At 39.1% G+C, this 19,357-nt stretch overlaps 1 protein-coding gene across 1 annotated transcript; it reads left to right on the top strand.

The window, feature by feature from the left end:
• Positions 1 to 5,392: 5,392 nt before the first annotated feature.
• On the top strand, positions 5,393 to 6,007 carry LOC129728655 (uncharacterized). The gene has a single exon (XM_055687108.1). It carries the CDS (start codon positions 5,393 to 5,395, stop codon positions 6,005 to 6,007), a length of 615 nt encoding a protein of 204 aa, XP_055543083.1.
• The last annotated feature ends 13,350 nt before the right edge of the window (positions 6,008 to 19,357 follow it).

The following is a 19,357-nucleotide window of genomic DNA, read 5'->3' as shown; positions in this document are numbered from 1 at the left end:
ACTCACGAAGAACGTATTAAATTCGTGCAAAAACAATTTCTTTCGTATTCGCTCCGTAAACTAAATTGGAAATTCTTTTCCTTGCCGTCGTACCAGGCACCCTGCATGCTTATCAGTATACAAGCTCCAAGAGAACGCCGTAAACTTGCAATTCTATACTATATCAACGACATTATTTTGCAATTAAATTTTAATGCTCCAATTCGGAATCCTAGAATACGAAATCCTTTTTTATAAAAAAATATACAGAACAAACTATGCGCAAAATAGCCCAGTCTATCGCATGATGCGCAATCATAACTATTATAGTGAAGTGATCGTCACAAAAATGTTCAGAAATTAAAAAAAAAAAACAATTAAGAATTAGGAATAATGCACATCAGTAAAACGTTGTAAACTATCTGTAATTAAATGTAGGCTACATTAGTTTGACGAAATAAATAAACAAATGAAAGAGTTTGCTCTCTCGAGAGTATTCGGAATTGGCCATAACCAAATGTTTGAACATTTGGATTGTTGGACTGATGAATAGTTTACGCGCGCGCTGCTTGTATATATTCGCAGTGTTTAACATTAGGACAATTCGTTTGCTTTTTGAACTTGCTTTGCGCGCAACATAGTAGTTTCTGTCACTTGCCATGGTGAGACAACATTTTGTTCCGTCGCAGTCGTGGAGATGCAGAGGCAAACTCGGTCTCTGACAACAACGGCCCTGTATGTGCAGACTTTTCCTTACAGCATCCTTTCTTACCCTAATGATCGTAATGACGTGGCCGGCGCCGTTTTAGATCTTTACATATCGGTAGCTACTAAAATGTTGTACACTGAACATGGCAAGCCATATTAGTGGCTCAAGTTCAAGCTCAATTAGCTTGAAGTCCCAGAACATATGTTTTATAGAGACTAGCGTTTAGCCGTCGATACATTTCACTGGCACGTTTATAGTCGTATCTAGTCTGAACAGTCCGCCACTTATGATGTTTACGCTGAAATACATTCCGAAGTCGTTTCAAGCGCTGTGGCATGCTGGGAAAAGTGGTCAGGTTTTGAACGCTCATATATCGGTCATTTCTTTCCAGAATTCCGAGGTTTTGGTATCAACCGATCAGAAATTGTATTACGGTTGGATTTATGTAACACAAATAACCTATTTATGTATCAGGCGGCGACAAAACAGTACCTGAAGGAACACCCAAATCTGATCATCACGAAGGCAGACAATGGCAACAAACCTGTAATAATGGAAGCAGAAGACTACCATAGGAAAATGATGGAGCTGCTAAACGATGAGGAGACATACCAGAAACTGAAAAAAGATCCGACCAATAAGGTACAAAAATCCATCAACGCAATGGCCGATGGGTGGCTGCAACATAAATGCATAGAGAAAAGCATCCACCGAAGCATCAAATCATCGAGTAGCAATCCACCTCGGATATATGGATTACCAAAAATTCATAAGGAAGACAGACGGTTGGGACCGTATCAACAATCGGTTCGGCAATATACAACATGGCTCAGTTTTTGTCGAGCACACTGGGAAACATTGTTGGGAAAACTGAACACCATGTGAAAAACAGCTTCGAGTTTGCCCAACAAGTAGCAGGAATGCAGATTCCCGAAGAACATATCCTATTTTCTTTGGATGTCAAATCGCTGTACACGAATGTTCCAGTGGAATATGCGTTAGAGTCTATAGGGGAGAGGTGGAGTGAGGTGGAGAAGCACACCAAGATCGACAGAAGAAGCTTCCTGGCAGCAGTAAAGTTGGTATTGGATTCAACGTACTTCACCTATCGTGGAACCTTCCACATGCAAAAATTCGGAGTACCGATGGGATCGCCTCTATCGCCGGTGATAGCCAACCTTGTGATGAAACGCCTGGAACAAGAGTGTATGTACAAGGCAGAGCAGAAACAAATCGGTATGCTTGTGTATAGGTGGTACGTAGATGATTGCTTTTGCATCGCACGGCAGGATCATGCTGACCAAATTTTAGCAACATTCAATGATTTCCATGACAGGCTCCAATTTATTGTGGAAAGGGAGGAAAGTGGCCGGCTTAAATTCCTTGACATGATGTTGACCAGAAGAAACGGAACTGTGGAAAAGAGCTGGTTACCGAAACAAGAAAAAGGGCGATATTTGAACGTTAACTCCGAAAGCCCATTTACGCATAAACGCAACACGACAGTGGCTCTTGTGGACAGAGCAATCAAACTGACTGATGCAGAAAATCGTCCACAGGCGATCCAAAAGGTCAAAAACATAATGAAGTGCAATAACTATCCTGAGTGGTTTATCCAAAACGTTCTGAAACAAAGGGTACATAAACACTACAACGAACTTCAAAATGATGGAGAAAAAGAAGAGACCAAATACGTTATGACGTCGTCTGTTTCCTGTTTGAGTGAAAAACTTCAAAAAACGCTCAAAAAGAATGGGCTGACATAAGCCGTCAAACCAAAAAATAAAAAACATTATTTACAGCAAACTGAAGGATACCATTCCACCAGGGCAACAGAAAAATGTTGTGTACTCTATTCCCTGTGGAACTGGAAATGGAAAAATGTATATAGGGCAGACGAGCAGAAAGTTGGACACGAGAATAGGAGAGCATAAAAATGACATCAAACGCAAAGACAACCGAACGGGCCTGACACAACATACGCTATGTGATGGACATGTGTTTGATTCCGACAAAGTGACAATCCTAGAACGTATTGTTGACCAGGAAAGCAGAATCACAGCAGAGACATTCCACATCAAATTGGTTGGCGAACGCAACGCGATGAACCTCCAGCGTGAGTGCGGAACGTTCAACACCAACTATAATGCTCTTGTAGTAAAGCTACGGCAGGGTACAAACAACGGACGGTGGAGAGGAAACAAATGCGACGATCGACATAGCATCACAGCTCGCAGCACACCCATTAGACAATGATACCTAATCGTGCGGCGCTGAAAGAGGTGTCAAAAAGCTACGGCGATAGATGTGTGAGTTGTGAGAGGGAAAAAAAGTGATTGTTATGACAAAATGTTTCAATGTATTTTTTAAAATGTGTTTTTTTAATGTTTGTCTTTTAAATAAAATTGCAGGCGTCAGAAGATGGCTGAAGCGTAACAGTAGGCCGAAACGTCACGCAAATTCAACAAAAACAAATAACCTATTGTTTGAGATAAACTATTGAAAAATTTATAAATAACATCGATTGTCTAAATCATACCGAGCAACCAATCACCACCTCTCTTCACAAGCACAGTCGCCACTAATGGATACAACCGATCTGACTTTGTAAACGATTTGTTGTTGTTGTTGTTATACTCGAGGTCGCTTTCTGTTCCTGATTTTTTTAGAGCTATGTTGTAAGACTCCGCCTCTATTTAAAATATTAATTTAATTTTATGTTGACAGCCGGCGGAGCCGGACCGATAGAGCTCTCGAACACGCAGCATTATACCTTACACGTACAGTTTTGTGTTTTGGAAGACTCTTCTTTTCGTTGGTTGCGTATTGTACATATTGCGGTTATTCTCGACGTGGCGGATGAAGGAAAATAACAGGCAAGCAACAGTATAACATCACGGTGTTGCGTGTCACTGTGCAAAGCATTTTAAAAATGTACACTTTTCTAGAGCATTTCATGTGATTACTTTCAAACCAATTTGATCACCAATGTCTTGATCGAATGAATAAGGTTGCACCAAAATTGTGATTTAATAATTGACATATCTTTCCTATAATAAACCAGTAAAATGTTGAGTTGAGAATCATTATTTTCAGTTCAGTCTCGCAGCCTTCAACCAATAACGAGCTCGCTTTCGGTAGCTGCAACAGGTGTTTCAACACCGTTTTAAAGCGCTTTTTTATTATTACCACTGAACAGATTTTAAACGCCAATGGCTTGATTGATAGGTGGGTGAAATGTTGCGCAAGATTGCTATAAAGTAATTAAAATAGTTAAAAGTTGAGTTAAAAGTCGTGCACGTTCAACCAATCACAGGCTCGCTTATTCTTTACTTATTGATGGCGTTCAGGGACGGCGTCACATTATTTTTCCGAGTGGGTAATTAGAAATAGGGAAGGCTCAAGGGTGACAAAGGCGTAGCCAGGGGGGGGGGGTAGGGCGACCTACTGATACCTGAACATAATTTTACGAAAATTTGGCAGTGCATCAACAATGGATGCCAATGGAATGTTTAAGAGAAATTTGATTTTCAAATTTTGTTCAGTAGTAATGTTTGCATTAAAAAAAAATGGGATGGTGATAGCAAAAAACCAAGACAGATAATTGTTTTCAACGAATTTACCTGTAATTTACCGGAACATTCGCCATGGTGGACGAAAACATGCGTTTAACGTTCTTTGATCTCGCATACTTCTGAGCAGAGTAGCTTCACTATTTCGCAATTACGGTTGGAATTCGAGTCAATTTTTTCTCATGGGTTACTACGATTGATGCTGCATGGGTAGATTCGTCAGTGCGTGTAAAGGTAGGCCCATGCAAAATCGGCATTTTTTGAGCCTTTTTTTAATTAACTTTAGGGCAAAACAATTTTGTCTTCTCGAAAAAAGTCTGCATACAAAATTTGAGCTTAATCGAACTTCTGATAAGGTTTCACTTACAGTTGTGAAAGTCTTACATTTTTTACCAGCCCAAAAATGCACAAGAGTAGTTCTTGAAGTTTTCGAAATCGAATTATTTTTTTGATAGCAAATCTCTTAGAAATGCATGAAATGCCGAGATCTGATGTTATTTCATAAAAAATTGTTTAGAGAAAATTAACTTTCAGGGACATGAAAACTTTTGGGCTGGAAGATTCGAGCTTTACCAGAACTCACAAGAGACACTCCCAGCTCGAACATTTCTTTCATCGATCAAAGAACTGTAACTTTGACCGCTTTGAAGCTCTACTTCCCGAGCTCAAATTTGGCATGAAAAATTTCACTAGAAAACAAAATTTTAGAACTGTATCGTAAATAAAATTTAGAACTCTATCGTAAATAATAATCTGTATCGTAACTGATACAACTAAATAAATAATCCTTTACCCTGAGAAACTTAACAACTGTACATAAATCTGTAGATTTATAATCTCTCGCTCAACGATATCGTTTTATGTGGGTTTTGTCAGATAGTTCCGTGTGGGTAATTACCCACATGGATATTTTCCAAGTCGGTACTACTACCCATACTACATGAACCGCCGGCCCTGATGGCGTTTTGCTTTGGACTATATAAGAACCTGCGTCAGCTCATACCAGTCATCATCATTCTTTGCTAGCGTGTTGAGCAGTACAGTTGTTTTATTTTCGCTCCATTCGCTTTGTACGTTCATTCGTAAATTTATATTTTTCGCGTTGGAAACCGACGCTACGGTGATTCCTGACATGGGCAAATTGAAAACCGTTTCTAGTACGGGTAAACGGCCTCGGCCTGGAAATGGCCCTGATTTGGTGGCTAAAAAGCTTTTGGCCAAAGTCAGATTTGCTGTCTTGGAAAACGCCATGGACCACGAAATAGTGAAAAAAGAGAAAATTCCACTCTTCTATGTGAAAGGATTTTCGGAAGGTCTTCACGAAGCAATCGACTTTTACATCGATAAAGGACTGAAATGCACTATCCGTATGTGCTCTGACGGATACAAACTGATGGTTCCTGCGTTGAATCACTACAAGGCGGTACAAGTAATACTGCAGCAGCGTAAATATTCCACTTTCTCCCATGACATTGAAGCAGAAAACCCGCTCAAGGTTGTTCTTCGCGGTTTGCCAGACATGGAAATTGACACTCTGTTAGAGGAACCGAAGGCAAATGGACTGAAGCCAATCCAGATCCATAAGATGTCATGCCAAAACAAGACTCGGAAGTACCGTGACCAATTGTACCTTGTAAACCTGGAGAAAAATTCAACATGTTTGGCGGATTTGCAGTCCATTCGTGCCCTTTTTCACATCATTGTAGCCTGGGAGCGCTACAAACCAGTGCATCGAGATATGACCTAATGTTCCAATAGCCTGCTGTTTGAAAACTACGGGACTAAAAACTGCCATATGTTCTACCGCTGCATCAAATGCGGCCAAACGCACGCACCCGACGCACAGTGCAACGTTCCGTAGACAAAAATAAAAAAGTCGATTGAAGCAATTCTATATACTGATATGTTTTATACATGTTTGAGACACACTGTAATGATATTATTAACCTCATAAGTTCACCGATTATGAAACGCATCTACTGTGAAGTGGTTTCAACTATTCAAGTGACACGTTATTTTTTAAAAAATATCTTAGTTTCCAAATTAATTTTTCAATAAACTCTATATCTTTTCAAGTTGGAACCAAAATGGCAACTGTAGAGGTATGTAACTACTACATTTCAAATGTAACTATTGAGTCATAACGTAGCGCATGAGGAAGTTAAAGGCTTCTTGGTGGTGTTTCTTTATGCTAAGAGAAAAAAGATACTTTCGATTTAAAATCGATCGTCAAAAAAAGTACCCAAAAGTACCTCTATGAATTTCACTTTTTCCACTTATTTGGAATATCCTTCAAACTTTGGAAGCGATTGCGATTGCTCAAGTTTGTTCTTTCAACCGGAATTCGCGTTTTCGAATGATACCTCTGGAACCAAGAGTGAGCAATTTATCGTACATCTGTCCCTTATTTTTATGTATAACACGTAATTGATATGTAAAACACATTAAAAATGCCTAGATTGATGATGTCTAAATTTTTTGCAACAGTAAACTATACATAAACATAATTAAAAGGGAATTAAATAAAAATGCTAGTAAAAACTAGTTGTTATGGCGCTTAGGTCACTTTTTCATCGCCTGTTTATTATTTGACTATGATTTTCAAGCCTTTTATCTCTAAATGGATAATATTCTTGGAAGATTGTCATTTCATGCTTCTGTACAAAAAATGGCGTTTGAGACATATTTGCATTTATAGAGATCCGCAAAAGAGCCTCAACCAACAACCAACCCGGTCGGAGAAAGGTGAATAACGAACAAAATTTACCCGCTATCGCATCGCGACGCTCAACGCTTGATCGCATACCCGCGATAAGAGTGTATTCTCCAACCGGTTTTCGAATACGACAAATTAGACCACTTGATCTTCGAACAACCTGTCCACTGAACTGGAAACGATCGAGGAGATCGATAAATCATTATCGATCAATTGGAGATATAAAAGGCCCTTCGAAACGTCATCGCTCTCTCTTTGTGGTTGCTCGCACTATCGCAGTGAAGAACGACAGTCATCAATTTTATAGTGAATAAGGAATTTGTAAAATTAAGTTATAAAAATTAAGTTAATAAGTAAGCAGTCAGTTTTTTTATTATCCGAAAGCTCCTGAGTTATCGAACTTAGTTCATCCGCCATCATCGGAATCCTGCCAGCCGGATAGCTGCCGATTTGTTAGCCGTTGGACTTTGCCATTTTGCTGGGATTCATTTTCCAAGGCATTAAACTGCCTGAAGAAGGTAATTAGCTTTCCAACCTCCTTATCCTGTCTCGTTTGAGCTACGCGGTCTTTTGTTTGCAGTTCCGGATTTAACAATGTCGACGGAACGGCGGAAATAAACTCTAAAGCTGCGCCAACGCAGCATACTCACATCATTCAACCTTTTTAAAACCTTCGTGGACAACTACGATGAAACCAGGGATGCTGCAGATGTGCCGGTGCGCCTTGAAAATCTGATTTCATTGTGGACAGATTTCAGCAAAATCTAATGCGAATTAGAATCGCTGTATGAAGCTAACCTCGACGATCAACTCAAACAACGTGCCGATATAGAATCCCATTATTATAAAGTTAGAGGCTTTCTGCTTGCCGTGAATAAATCGCCATCTACACCGAGCGTAACGCCTTCAAATATTTCAACCGCTCAATACCCTCCATCGAATTCGCACTTACGCCTACCAGATGTAAAGCTACCTATATTTAGCGGCAGGCTCGATAGCTGGCTAAACTTTCACGATTTATACATCTCGCTGGTTCATTCGTCACACGATTTGTCCAACATTCAAAAGTTTTATTATCTTCGCTCGTCTCTTGCCGGTGATGCCTTGAAGCTGATCCAAACCTTTTCGCTCAGTGCAAACAACTATCCGGTCGCATGGAATCTGTTAGTTGAGCACTTTTAGAACACATCCAGATTGAAACAATCATATGTCGATGCACTTGTCGAATTTTTTCCGCTTGAGCGTGAATCGGCGACTGAGCTCCACTCGTTAGTTGAGAAGTTCGAGGCGAACGTTAAGATGCTTCAACAACTAGGTGAAAAAACAGAATTTTGGGACGTTTTGCTGATATGCATGCTTAGCACACGGCTTGACCCAACGACTAGACGGGATTGGGAAGAGCACTCTTCCACTCGTGACACGGTTTCGTTTCCCGATCTCACAACGTTCATTCAAAGAAGGGTTACAGTCCTGCAAACCATCAGCGGAAATACAACCGAGGCTTCTTCAAATACTTTTCTCAAGAGACAACCAGCTTCCCGTCCATTTGCGAGCCATGGGGCTACTCAATTCCAGTCTTGAAAGTGTAGCGTTTGTTCGGAACAACATCCCTTATACATGTGCGCTAAATTTGCAAAAATGGATATTCAAGAGAAGGAAAAGGAAGTGCGTCGGCTACAACTTTGTCGAAACTGTCTGCACACGGGTCATGTCGGAAAGGATTGTTCCTCATTTAGTTCATGTAAAAGATGTCAAGGCAGACACCACACGCAATTATGCCAAAATCAAGCCTTAGCCTTGCCAACTAAGTTGTCGAATGTGTCTGCTCATATTTCGTCGTCTTCAAGTCAGCAAGGTGAGCTGCCACCAATATCGGTTTCTGCCATCCAGCCGCAACCGACTACTCATGCTTCGGCCACACGAAGGCGAACGAGTGTTTTGCTTGCCACTGCCGTGGTGATTGTGATCGCCGATAATGGAACGCGGCACGCTGCACGTGCACTTTTGGATTCCGGAAGTGAATGCTGTTTCGCAACTGAATCCTTTTCGCAACTGATCAAGGTTCAGCGTAAGAAAATTACCATCCCGATTGCGGGTATTGGCCAATCTGCAACTCAGACTAAAGGAAAATTTTCGTCACTGGTCTGCTCTCGTATTACCGATTATTCTGCTACTGTCGAATTTCTCGTACTTCCAAAGGTTACTGTCGATCTTCCAGCAACTTCTGTTAACATGTCAGCATGTAAAATCCCAACTGATGTGCAGCTTGCGGATCCCGCATTCTTCAAATCAAATCTGATCGATCTGATTCTCGGTGCTGAAATACTCTTTGAACTTTTTAGAGTGCCTGGTAGAATTGCCCTCGGCGACGACCTACCAACAATAGTAAATTCCGTTTTCGGTTGGGTAGTCACAGGAAAAAATCTTCATTGCTCCTCCCAATCTCCAATAATCGCAAATGTCGCCTCTGTCGCCGATGTGCATTAGTTAATGGAAAGATTTGGGAAGATTGATGATGATGATGATGATGATGATGATGATGGTCCCGCCTCTTACCCCTACAAAGATTTGAGGTAGACGATTTATCTATTAGATAATTAGTTATTACTTCAATTAAACCAGAAAGCAAAAAAAAAAAAACGGACTGGAATTCAGCAAGCAAAGCACAGGTAAACCGTGAACTTAACATGAGACTCATGAGGATGTCCCCACCTAGGGAAGTCTAGAAAATTTCCAACCCGAAAAAGTCCTAGAACAGCTAGGAATTTCAACGTCCAAAGACAATCAAAAGTGTCATAATTTTCCCGAGTAATCCGACGTATGTCCAGAACTACTTAAAAGTTTATTGTGTCACAAAAACTCAATTTTCATAACATACATCAGCATAATACATCTGTATGTATGTAAAAAAAAAACCTTTATTTTTCATGTCATATATTAATTTAAGAAAGGTAGTCAATTATATCTGTGTAACGCGCGCGATTCTCAAACCTTTGTAGACTTCTCATTTATTTTTTTTTTACTACTACATTAAATACAAAATCCATCATTATCATCGGGACGAACATAATAGTTTTTACCATGCTTAAATAAATACTAAAAGGCTATTACAGTAAAAGTCCACATAAAATCATTCGTTATGAAAACTTCGTCAATTTAGTGCGTGAATTGTAAAACATTTCTGTTTAGCTGCCTAAAAAGCAGCTTTGACGTGTGAAATACATTGTCTCTTGAACTCAAGTAGCGTTGCTGCACGTTTGACCTGTGTAGGCATCGAATTGAACACTTTAATTCCTTTAAAAAATAATGAATTCTGCGAAGCTCCAAAAATAAAATTTGGTGTTCGAATTTCTGTCGCGTTTCTAGTATTGTATCTATGAATATCACTTCCTCTCACAATTCGATCACACAAATATCGAGGCAGCAATCCGTTAACTATTTTAAAAATGAACACCATCGTCATGAACACAATTCGCTGCTTCACAGATAACCATTGCAAGGCATCCAACATCAAGGCCGAGGAAGTGAATCTACTACATCTCAAAATTAACCGCATAACTTTATTCTGCAAACGCTGTAACCTCGAAATTTGAGTTTCATTTGCCAAAAATAAAATGGAAGAACAAAAGTCCAAGTGGGGAGAGATGATTGATTTATAGAGATGAATCTTGCTAAAAGTACTCAACTCTTTATTCAAACGGCAGAGAATTCCATATTTTTTGGCAATTTTCTTGATGACATTGTCAATATGAATATTGAACTTAAGTTTGTCATCAATAGTCACGCCAAGATATTTCATCTCACGTACGCGTTCAAGTGTCTCGCTGTCAATTTCCACAGAGACATTTTCAGTAACACGGTTGCGTGAAATAACCAGGAATTTAGTTTTACTAATATTCAGTTTTAGTTGTTTGAATTTCAACCATCTACTCAGCGAACACAAGTCCTCATTCTAGCGAATAATAGCAAAATCGAGATCTTTAGCTGCAATGAACAGTACAGTATCATCAGCAAAAAGGTTAATATCACAGAAACTCAAAACTTGTCTCATGTCATTAATGTACATTATGAATAAAATGGGCCCTAATACACTTCCTTGAGGTACTCCAAGAATGTTTCCCATGGGAAAAGATGTAAATTCATTGAAAATAGTCCGTTGAGCTCTGTCACACAAGTAGCTCTCAAACCACTTGTATGCAGTACCTGTAATACCAAAGCGCTTTATTGTTCGTAACAATAAGGGCCTAGAAATTGTTTTGAAAGCGCGTTTTAAATCCAAGAACACTGCAACAATAGTTTCTTTACGCTCAATATTTTCTTTCCATTTTGCTAACACCAAATTCAACGCAGTTTCACAAGAATGACCTTCTCGATAGCCTGATTGTTCTGGTATTTACAAACTGTTCATATTAAGATAATTTAAAAGTTGGCCTTTGATAACAAGTTCTAAAATTTTTTCTAATGTGTGCAACATGTTGATGGGACGAAACTCTTCGGCTTTACTCGTACCAGCAACCTTTTGAATAGGAACCACCATAGATTCCTTCCAAACTCGTGGCACGTGCCCAGTTTGTAACGATTCATTGATTAGGCCAAGGAGGTCGTGTCCGATGACATGAAAGCAATCTTGAATCACTTTTGCATTAACGTTATCGATTCCAGCCGTTTTTTGCATTGAAAAACAAATGTTTTTCAGTTATATGTATGAAATAGGGTGAAAACCGGTCAAAGTACAGTTAACATTAATTGGCTGTTTCATTTCATCAGGTTCATCCACCAATTCAATAGATCGATTGATATCTGAAACACTATCGATAAAATAAGTATTGAACTTAGAAGCGATTGCTTGTTCTGATCGTTCTTCTGTGCCATTAAAGGTTATGGACCGCGATTTGCAAACGCCAGGTTTCAACAATGACTTTAATATTTTCCATAACTCTTTGCTGTTATTTTTATGATGTTCAATTTTCCTCTGTATATATTCGCTCCGTGTTTTGATCAGAGTTTGAGAATATATATTACGCGCCATCGTATAGTTACGCCAGTGATCATTACTATTTGTTCTACAAAACTTATTATACCATCCATCTCTCTTACGTTTAAGACGTAAAAGATCCAAAGTGTACCACTTGTTGGAGTTCTTCACACCAACAAACTTTTGTTCCACTAACTGATTAGTACACGTTTTTAAGACGTTATTGAGAACATCGTTTTTATGATCAAGGCACCCCGATAATGGGAAATCCACGTTTCTCGCGACAAGATCCGAAACCTTTCGTTTCGAGTAATTTTTCCAACACTTTAGTTCAACTAAATTATCATCACTGTTTATACTCTGATTTACAGTAATAACAAGAGTCTCATGATCGGTTATTTTCAATTCAGAATTTACTGCAGCGCGAACAGAATCAAAGTTTGTATAAACATGATCAATTAAAGTTTTACTGTGTCTAGAAATACGCGTATATTCAGTAACAACTTGTTTTAAATTGCAAAACTCTATTAATCTCTTCAAATGGCTCGAATTAAAGCTATCACGCCAGTTTATGTTAAAGTCACCAGCAATCACGTTAAATTTGCGGCTATCCACAAATAACTCAAACCAGTTTTCTAGTATTTGCAAAAATCGCTGATCACTAGAACTAGAGGAATGATAAACTACACCATAGTTACTAACCTTCATGCCTCGGTCCACTGTTATGCCCAAAAACCAATTTCCTTCAATTGCTTCATTGAAACAAACATTATATTGTACTGATTCTTTGACATAAATAGCAACCCCTCCAGTATGTCTAGAATGTGACAAACAGGCAGCAATATTGTATCCCGGAATAGAATATTGATCAAATGCATCGATATCTACTATGTGTGTTTCTGACAAAAAAAACTAAGAATGGACGATTCAACTCTACAATCTGGCGTAAAGCTACGTAGTTTATAGAGAGACCAGCAATATTCAAACATATAACATCTAAGCTACACACATTCCTGGAACCTGATTGCTATTTATTGAAATGCAGGCTGCCTTTTTTTTGATCATACAATTTTTTATAAACTAGGCACTCTGAACTAGATGCCGCATGGTTAACGTCCAGATTCATTTTACGATCTTTATTGTATTTAGAACAATTAACGCATTTCAATACAGTGGATGTGCATTCCGAAGTTCTATTATGCTCACTACACAGAGAGCACGTTTCATGGTTTTTGCAATCTGTACTCTTGTGGCCGAACTCTCCACATTTGAAGCATCTAAGGACATTTATCGCTGGAACTATAGGGCACTGATCCCACCCAACATTTACTTTTTTCGCGGATAATAAACAGTCATAAGTCTTTTTATCGACTTCTATCACAACGTTGTACTTGTTATTCGTGAAACGTGGATTTTCATACGTACGCAAGACTTTGACATCTCCAATTGCAATGTCTTCATTTTGACTTTTCAAAAAGTCAATGAAGACATCTGAGGAATATTGATCGCTCATGCCCAACACTTTTAATCTTGGCACCGGAGGTGTGGGAACAACAGCTGTATAGCTTTCACCCAGATTACCTTCAATACCATTTTTAACAACCTCCACATTTTCTTTTGTTGCACACTCAACAATAACAGAGCCGCCTTTCCCGGTTTTAAAGTTACTAATCTTGTGTGTTTTAGGATTTAATTTTGATTTTAAAAACTCCCGCGTAGCTTTGCTACTTTGGGTGGACTCTTTCGGTTTAATCACGATGACCGGACAAGCCTTACGTTTCTTACTACCGCTCAAAACGTTTGCATAAGTCATCGGTTCATCGCTAAAACTTTGTTTTTCATCTTCATTTAACTTTCGTTTTTTAACCTTTTTAGCTGAATTACGGCTGAGATCAGCCGGTTCAGATATCACACTATTCATCGCAACTAAATCCCTATCACGTTTATTTTCAAAACATGACAGAGTCATATTATTCATTTTTTCATGCATTAATTTTTCAAAATCGGCAACTCTTTCCTTTAGAGTACCATTTACATTTAATCTCATTTCTTCCATCCCGATCTTGAACGCGTTGTCTATCTGAGCAGCAATGTTGTTTTGCAAATCTGTAAAAGAGGCAGAAGTTTTGTTAATCTCGTCTCTTTTTACTTTGACATCCAAAACCGATACATTCTGCTCATCACAACACTGAACCGATAGACAATTATCACACTTGAACAGAAGATTGTCATTCGCATTGATCAACTTAATAGCCGCATTACCGATGCCTACACAGCGAGAGTGAAATCTCTGTTTGCAGTTACAACAGTAAGCGACATCGTTGATCACAACCGTTTGACTACACTTTGCACATTCCATTTTACCTACACAGTGGATGCTGTACGGCGACACAACACTACCGGCAGAGACAATTGAAAAAGAAAAAAACAATGCCGACGGCAGCCAGCCGTGGCGGAAAGCAAATAAAATTTCAAAATTTATTCAAAATAAGCAGCAGACATTACTGCACTTCTACTTATCCTGATGAAGATATTCTATGTGCACACACAATTTCACACGTAAAAATTCGAAAATATCACAGCACGTTATAAACAAACTATGATGCTCGTCATTACGCACACTCTTGAGATTGAGGAAGATAGCACGGAACTGTGTTATTCTCTTGAAGAAGCTGCATGCGAGGAGCATTTTCGACGGACAGTAACTCGTACCACAGAAGGGTGATATAAGGTTCGTCTGCCTCTGAAAAAAACCGTACTGGAAACTCTTGGTGATAATCGCAAAACTGCTATCAGCCAATTCCATTTACTTGAAAACCGACTCCAGCGAAACCCAACGCTCTGCAAACAGTATAGTGATTTCATGCGCGAATATGAAGATTTTGACCATATGCAACGTGTTACACACGACGATTCAAGTCACTCGATTTACCATCTACCTCATCATGCGGTTATAAAGGAAGAGAGCACCACAACTAAAGTACGGGTAGTATTCGATGCTTCGTGCAAAACACTCAAAGGCCCATCACTGAACGATGCATTGTTAGTGGGGCCAATCGTACAAGATGATCTTCGTTCCATCATTATGAGCTCTAGAATCCATCCCGTTATGCTAATTGCAGACATTAAACAGATGTATCAACAAATTTTAGTTGACGAGCGTGACACTCCTCTGCAGCGCATAATTTGGAGAAATTCACCGGAAGACCTTCTCGATACTTACGAGTTGAAAAACCGTGACTTACGGGACGGCTAGCGCACCATTTTTAGCCATTTTTGTTCTGCTGATTTTTTCTCTGTTTAGTGTTTGCGTGACGTTGTTGTGAATTACTTGTAATCTAAATTTCAGTTCTTTTTGGTATGACTCAAGATTGTACAAAGGATCTATGTTATTGTTGCAAAATTCAAAAGTATTACATTTTTTTCCAAATATTAATTCAAATGGTGTGAAATCATGTTGTATGTTTGGGGTTGTATTGTAGCAAAAACAATAGAATGGTAACCACTCATCCCAATTGTTTTTTTGCTCGTTCACAAATATTCGCAAAAACTCATTTAAACATTTATGGTTTCGTTCTAGTTTGGTTTACTTGGAGTAGTTTGCATACTTCATCAAACACTCCCTTGTATTCGGTACCTTGATCCGTTTTAATACATTTCATTGGTCCGAATACAAGTATACATTTTTCCACGACTGCTTTAGCTATGAAAACAGCTGATTTGTCCGGTACGGGAATTGCAATAACATACTTGGAGAGATCACATTGCAGTGTAACTGCATAGCGGTTTCCATTTTCAGTGAGTGCGAACGGACCGATAGTGTCAATGGACACGACATCAAAGGCTGTGTTAGGTGTAGTAGTAACTACAAAGGGTGTTTTTACAGGTATTGCATGTTTGTTTATTTTGCAAAGCTTGCAATTTCCGACGTAATCTGAAATTGTTTGCTTCATTTTTGGCCAGGTGTAAAGGGACTTGAGTTTCTTATATAATCTATTTATACCGATATGACCTCCAGTTGCAGAGTCATGGTATTGTTTTAATATGCTGCTTATCTCAGTCTCTGTAGAAACTTGAACAGGTTTCTTATAAATTATTATGGCAGTATTCCGAAGAATAGCGTTGTCTATCTGTTTAAATGTATTCATGTCGATGTATGAGAAAATTAGATCGTTCGATTGAATTGCTAGCTTTTTCACTTTTGAGTTAATTTCGACATTACTCTGCGCATTTAACTGTTCGTTTGTTTTCGCTTTTGTTAGGGCAGGCCTGCCGTCTATATGTTGTAATGTAAATTGTAAATCGTTTATTAGGTTAGAATTTACTGCGAGGGTAACCGTTGGAGTTAGCCTCTTTCTAAATCTCTTATCATATATAATCATGTCTATGCATGATGTATTATCGTTGAAATGAAATGTTAATTTTGGCAAATCAAAAGCTTCTAAGCCGCTGACTGCTTCATACACGTGAAGTTGATCAGGCTTCTGTGTCTGGCTGTGGTGGTAGAAGTATTTTTTTTTGTCATAGATCTAGTTACTATGTACATATTTTTTAGAGTAGCTGACGTTATTTGAATTCTTGATAACGCGTCAGAAACTATTTCTTCAGAGAAAATTACACTGTCTTCCTGAATATTCATGTTGTCGAGTTGTTTATTTATCTCACACCTAGCTGGTATGATACTTGAGTTGACTTGCCTGTTCACTATGGAAATTGAAATTGTTTCAAAATTTTGAGTCAGATTGAGAAGCCAAGAGTCATAATCTATGTTACATTTGTGTTTTACTAGGAAATCTCTTCCTAATATTCCATCGGTAGGAATCGGGAAATCGTTTTTTACTATGTGAAACATATGAGGTATTTTAAAGTCATTTAATTTCACATTTGTTTGAGTTGTACCCATTGTCTTTACATCTCCATGCCCAATACCGATTATACTGCATTTTTGGCTAGGATAGTAAATTTGGGTTTTGTTTACTAATCCGCACTTGACGACTGATATATCGGATCCGCAATCTACAATGAATGATAATTTCACATCCGACATATCAACCATAAGCTGGACGTAGTTGTTGGCAGACACATTTATTGTATATGCTGCCCCAACTGTACCCCTAAAGGGTGAATATTTTCATTATTTGGCCGTGGCATATGTTGTTGGTTTGATGGTAGGATTGGAATTTGCTGGATTCCTTGTTGAGCAACTGGTTGGTAAACCACACCGTTATGCTGCGCAAGATACATGTTAGTTTTTAAACAGTTTATTTGACACGGCACGATACAATTTATGTTTAACTGAGCCAAGTACATTTTTTTTTAATTCTAAATTAGCAGGGAAAAGAGGGAGGCACATTTTTTATATCTCGCGGCCGACTACGAGCTAGTGGGGATTCAAGGTGAGAGGAGGGGTGTTACAATTTTGTTTTTAACTATTTTATATTACAGAATGTATTCATTTGTACGTGGCTAACCAGTGATGTTCTATTTGAGCAGTTTTGGTCTGAGGTGTCTGCGTAAACATAGAGATGCCGAGTCTTCGTTTTAGTGTCTCAAGCCGGGTGTATCATTCTCTTTCAGTTTGAATAGATAAAAGAAATCAAATTTTAATGCCAGCATTTTTTATAAACCCGTATAGCTGTGTCATGTACTGGAGATCACCGCTTCCCAGAATGTCTCTAACGGGTACGTTCGGTTGTTTTCCTCGGGCCCGAAGGGAATCTATAAGCTCAGACCTAACACCACAGTATTCGGTACACGACCAAACAACATGCTCGATATAATGGTAGCCATCGCCACAAACGCAGTGATTACTGTCTACAAGAGTTCCATGATGATTGCCAACTGTTGAGTGTTCTCTGACGCAAAATGGTATAAAATTCATCATAAGCAATTGGTCTTACATAAATATCGCCATCAATAGCACCTACCTTAGCTAAAGCGTCAGCCTTTTCATTGCCCGGAATGGAACAATGAGAAGGGACCCACGCTAAGGTAACCCGGTAATTTTTATCTGTTAAAGCACTTAAAAACCGCCGTATTTTCCCCAGGAAATACGGGGTGTGCTTCACAGTCTTCATCGATCGCAGAGCCTCAATGGCACTGAGACTGTCTGTGAAGATGAAGTAGTGGTCTATGGGCAGGGTTTCGATGATCCCAAGAGAGTACTGAATGGCAGCAAGTTCTGCGACGTACACGGAAGCAGGAGCATCGAGTTTGTAGGAGGCGGTAAAATTTTCGTGGAAAACACCGAAGCCAGTGGACTCATCTAGATTAGATCCGTCAGTGTAAAACATTTTATCACAACTAACGAGTTTGAACTTATTGGAAAAAATCTTAGGGATCTCTTGCGGTCGCAATTGATCCGGGATACCGATAATATCTTCTTTCATGGTGGTGTCGAAGAATATAGCATTATTAGAAGTATCTAAGAGTGCGAAATTGGAGGAATCGTATGAAGAAGGATTAATATCTTGAGCCATATAATCAAAATATAAAGTCATAAATCTGGATTGAGATTGAAGGTCGACCAACCTCTCGAAATTTTCAATTACTAATGGGTTCATAACTGTGCATCGAATTAGCAACCGGTAAGAGAGATTCCAAAAACGATGTTTCAACGGATGAATACCCGCTAGCACTTCAAGACTCATCGTATGGTTCGACTGCATGCAACCTAAGGCAATACGCAAACAGCGATATTGTATTCGTTCCAGTTTGATCAAATGTGTGTTTGCTGCGGAGCGGAAGCAGAAACACCCGTACTCAATTACAGACAATATCGTTGTTTGGTATAACCTTAGAAGGTCTCCTGGGTGGGCTCCCCACCAGGTTCCGGTAATCGTACGAAGAAAATTAATCCTCTGTTGGCATTTTCGTGTCAGATACCTAATATGGCAAGCCCAGGTGCATTTAGAGTCGAACCAGACCCCGAGATATTTAGCGACTAAAACCTGAGTGATTGTTTTACCCGGTAGTAGGAGCTGCAGCTGAGCTGGGTTATGCTTCCTAGAAAAAACGACCAGCTCAGTTTTCTCCGGAGAGAATTCAATACCCAGCTTAAGAGCCCATTCAGACAAATTGTCTAAGGTATCTTGCAATGGTCCTTGCAGATCTTTAGCCTCGCTTCCAGTAATGGATACAACGCTATCGTCTGCAAGTTGCCGTAGCGTGCATGAATTTGCAAGACATTTATCGATGTCATTGACGTAAAAACTATATAAGAGAGGGCTTAAACATGAGCCCTGGGGAAGACCCATGTAACTAATTCGGAAAGTTGTCGAATCACCATGTGAGAAATACATATGCTTTTCTAACAACAAATTGAGCAAAAAGTTATTCAAATTTGGTGAAAGTCCCTGCGAATGAAGTTTCTCGGTTAAAACTTTAACAGAGACAGAGTCAAAAGC

The sequence above is a fragment of the Wyeomyia smithii genome, chromosome 3 (assembly GCF_029784165.1).
Source record: "Wyeomyia smithii strain HCP4-BCI-WySm-NY-G18 chromosome 3, ASM2978416v1, whole genome shotgun sequence".
NCBI lineage: Eukaryota > Metazoa > Arthropoda > Insecta > Diptera > Culicidae > Wyeomyia > Wyeomyia smithii.
This window is presented reverse-complemented; position numbering and strand designations above follow the sequence as displayed.